The sequence below is a fragment of the Pinus tabuliformis genome, chromosome 6, assembly GCF_031772625.1.
Source record: "Pinus tabuliformis cultivar Carrire ecotype Pingquan chromosome 6, CPIR1, whole genome shotgun sequence".
Lineage (NCBI taxonomy): Eukaryota > Viridiplantae > Streptophyta > Pinopsida > Pinales > Pinaceae > Pinus > Pinus tabuliformis.
The window spans coordinates 580,017,012-580,019,752 of NC_142292.1; the positions used below are offsets into that span (position 1 = coordinate 580,017,012).

Consider the following 2,741-nt stretch of genomic DNA (forward strand, 5'->3'; position numbering starts at 1 on the left):
ACTTGCCTTCTGAGGATTAATTCCCTATGCCTCAGCAAGTCTTCTCAGGATTGTTAGTTTTTGGATGCTCCTCTCACCTGGGTATGCTTATGATATCACATGTATGGTCTTTTATCATCTTCCAAGTCACGATTTTGGCTTTCTAGCTTTCTGTATTAGCCATAGTAATGCATTTTGTAATAGAGCGGGTCACAACAAAATATGGATGCTCTCTGGCTCTAATGGTTTTTGGGTCTATGTTTCTCATATCTGTAACCAGTAGGTCAGGTGATAATTACGACAGTCTTTTTGACAGAGGATTGGCTATGACCTCCTCAGAGATTAAAACTTCTCTGTAAATATTTTTCCTTGATTAATCTTTACTTACAAAAAAAACACCAAAATACACATTGTTACATTTTATATATTCCAATTACGTGCATAAAGAAATCCACGCTGCCAGTTGCCATAACATGTGTTTTCTTTTTAAATAATATCTTGCGCAGCAGCATGACTATTGCACTATATATCTCCAAAGTTACACATCAACATCTGAATGTAACCGGTCAAACTTAACTTCCACAGCAAAAGCAAAAAGTATAAATATGAAAGACTCCATCTCCATTGCTTCCCCACTGCTTTCTGTAACAACTTTATAAAAGATATCAACTCATATGAAACGCCAATGGCTCTCTTCAACATGAATAGCTGCCTCCTACTCACCATATTAGTGAGCGCGTTTTCTCTTTTACATAATAATTCACAAGCAGAAGCTGCCCCACTGACGCCTCTCACGAAAAATTCGATCGATCCGCCGTTTGGGAACTCGTACGAATAATTCTCGATCTATATTTTCTTCGGCCGAGACTGTCATTGACATGAACGGCTAATACTTTTGCGTGGGAAGCCTAATTGCATGCAATAAATTTATACAGTAACTTGCACTTTCTGTGAATCTGTGTAATAATGAAACTTTTGCTATTTTTCAGGCTTATTCGAACAGTGAATGCATCTGGCGTCCAAATTTATGAATGTCAAATGAATTCAACTTCAACTGCGCTCCAGTATACTTCGGTTGGGGCAATGGCCACGCTCTACTCTACGAATGATATGACCGCAAATGGGAATTTTACGTCAGTGGGTTATCATTATTTCATGTCTGAGCCTCTCGCTCAAGGTGGGAAGCCCACCTTTTCGTTCAGCTCGGACCCAGGAGACCCCATCTCGGCCATCCCCGAATCAACTGTAACAGGTAGACCAATATCTTCTTTCTGTTACATAAAAAACCTCAAAAACCGAAGTCTAAAGATTAGTTTTTTAATCATTCAACTTGCATTATGATAATTACCGTGTATTAAGAAAATGATAAAAAATTAACTGGTTTGCTTTGACACAGGGACTGTACTTGCTAGAAAAATGTTTAATAATGAAGATGTGGCTGAGCTGCTACTCAAGGCCGTTTCGCACAGTGGGCATGGCACTGCGAGCAGGGTATCTTATGTACAACGAAGGAATTCCAAGGGCGGAGTTCCTCCATCTTCTCAATGCAATGTGGTTGGAAAGCAAGTTCAAATTCCATACACTGCGCAATATCTATTTTGGTTACAGGATCGATCACTCCCAATGGGAATTCCTGCAGAAATAAGTGTTTCAAAGGATTTTAGTCCTCTTCTCAGCTTTTACGCGGAAGGAATCCAGTATTACAGATTTAATGGCTCTTCTTGGGATAATTTCAATGTATCAACATATTTATACACTTCTCCAGGCCAAGAGGTTGTGGGTCGGCACTATTTCTCTACAAAACCTGATCAAAATGGAGGACAACCCACATGGGAACTGTTCATGCCTTTCAGTCGAGTGACCGTAAAGGTTGTGAGTTCAATTACAGTGGATTCTGACAGTATTGATTGGACTGAAATGGAGGCTACCTGCCATACTGGAAACGAGTAAGTGATTAAACCTAATTTTTATAACACCATGTTATTTTTATGATTAAACCTAATTGAAATGACACTATATTACTTTTGGTTCTCTCGTGCAGAAATGGATTACTTCAAAACGTGAAATACGTGCAGAGAATTTCTACTGTGGGAGGACTTCCTCCTCCAACGACGTCGGAATCTGCCGTTGGAGCAGGGGAATACTCATCTCCCTATTCGTCAATCTATTGGTTTTATGTGTGATCACTCTTCGGATCCAATAAGTCGATTGCAAATTCAAAAATCAATAAATGCTTTGGACTATAATTATTCAACGATATTAAAATAAGTTTTGGTGTCGTTAAATGCTTTCTGTTTTGTGATTAATTTAGAATGACAATGGCATTTATTTGGCCTTTCACTTGGCCATGGTGTCTCTCTGGCCATTGTATCTCTGTCACTCCTGAGCACTTTGCGTGTCTCAACTCTCATCAGAACCCAAAAGAAAATAAAAATGCCATTCAAGGAAAATGACCTTGAGAATCTGAGACCATTAGTACTATTTTGTCTTTCTACTTTTTACTTGTTTCCGTTAGTTATTAGCATAGATTTAATTATACCTTGAATTTTATGAAGAGGCTGGGTTTTAATATGAGATTCACATAAAAACTAAAATAATATTGCATTTCTAATTCATTTTTATGTTATAAGAATATTAATTAAAATGTTAAATGAAATGTTTTCTCCGCATATAATTTAATATATTAATTATTTAAAATAAAAATGGTATTATAAATTCATTTTTAACTTTAAAAAAAATAATTAAATAATATATTTTATTAA

The 2,741-nt window shown here is 36.8% G+C and overlaps 1 protein-coding gene across 1 annotated transcript; it reads left to right on the top strand.

Annotated features, from left to right (window-relative positions):
- The first annotated feature begins 664 nt into the window (after positions 1-664).
- Positions 665-2,162, top strand: LOC149259854 (uncharacterized). The gene is made up of 5 exons (XM_089455430.1): positions 665-807; positions 969-1,231; positions 1,376-1,470; positions 1,588-1,925; positions 2,021-2,162. Exons 1-5 carry the CDS (start codon positions 665-667, stop codon positions 2,160-2,162), a joined length of 981 nt encoding a protein of 326 aa, XP_089311556.1.
- The last annotated feature ends 579 nt before the right edge of the window (positions 2,163-2,741 follow it).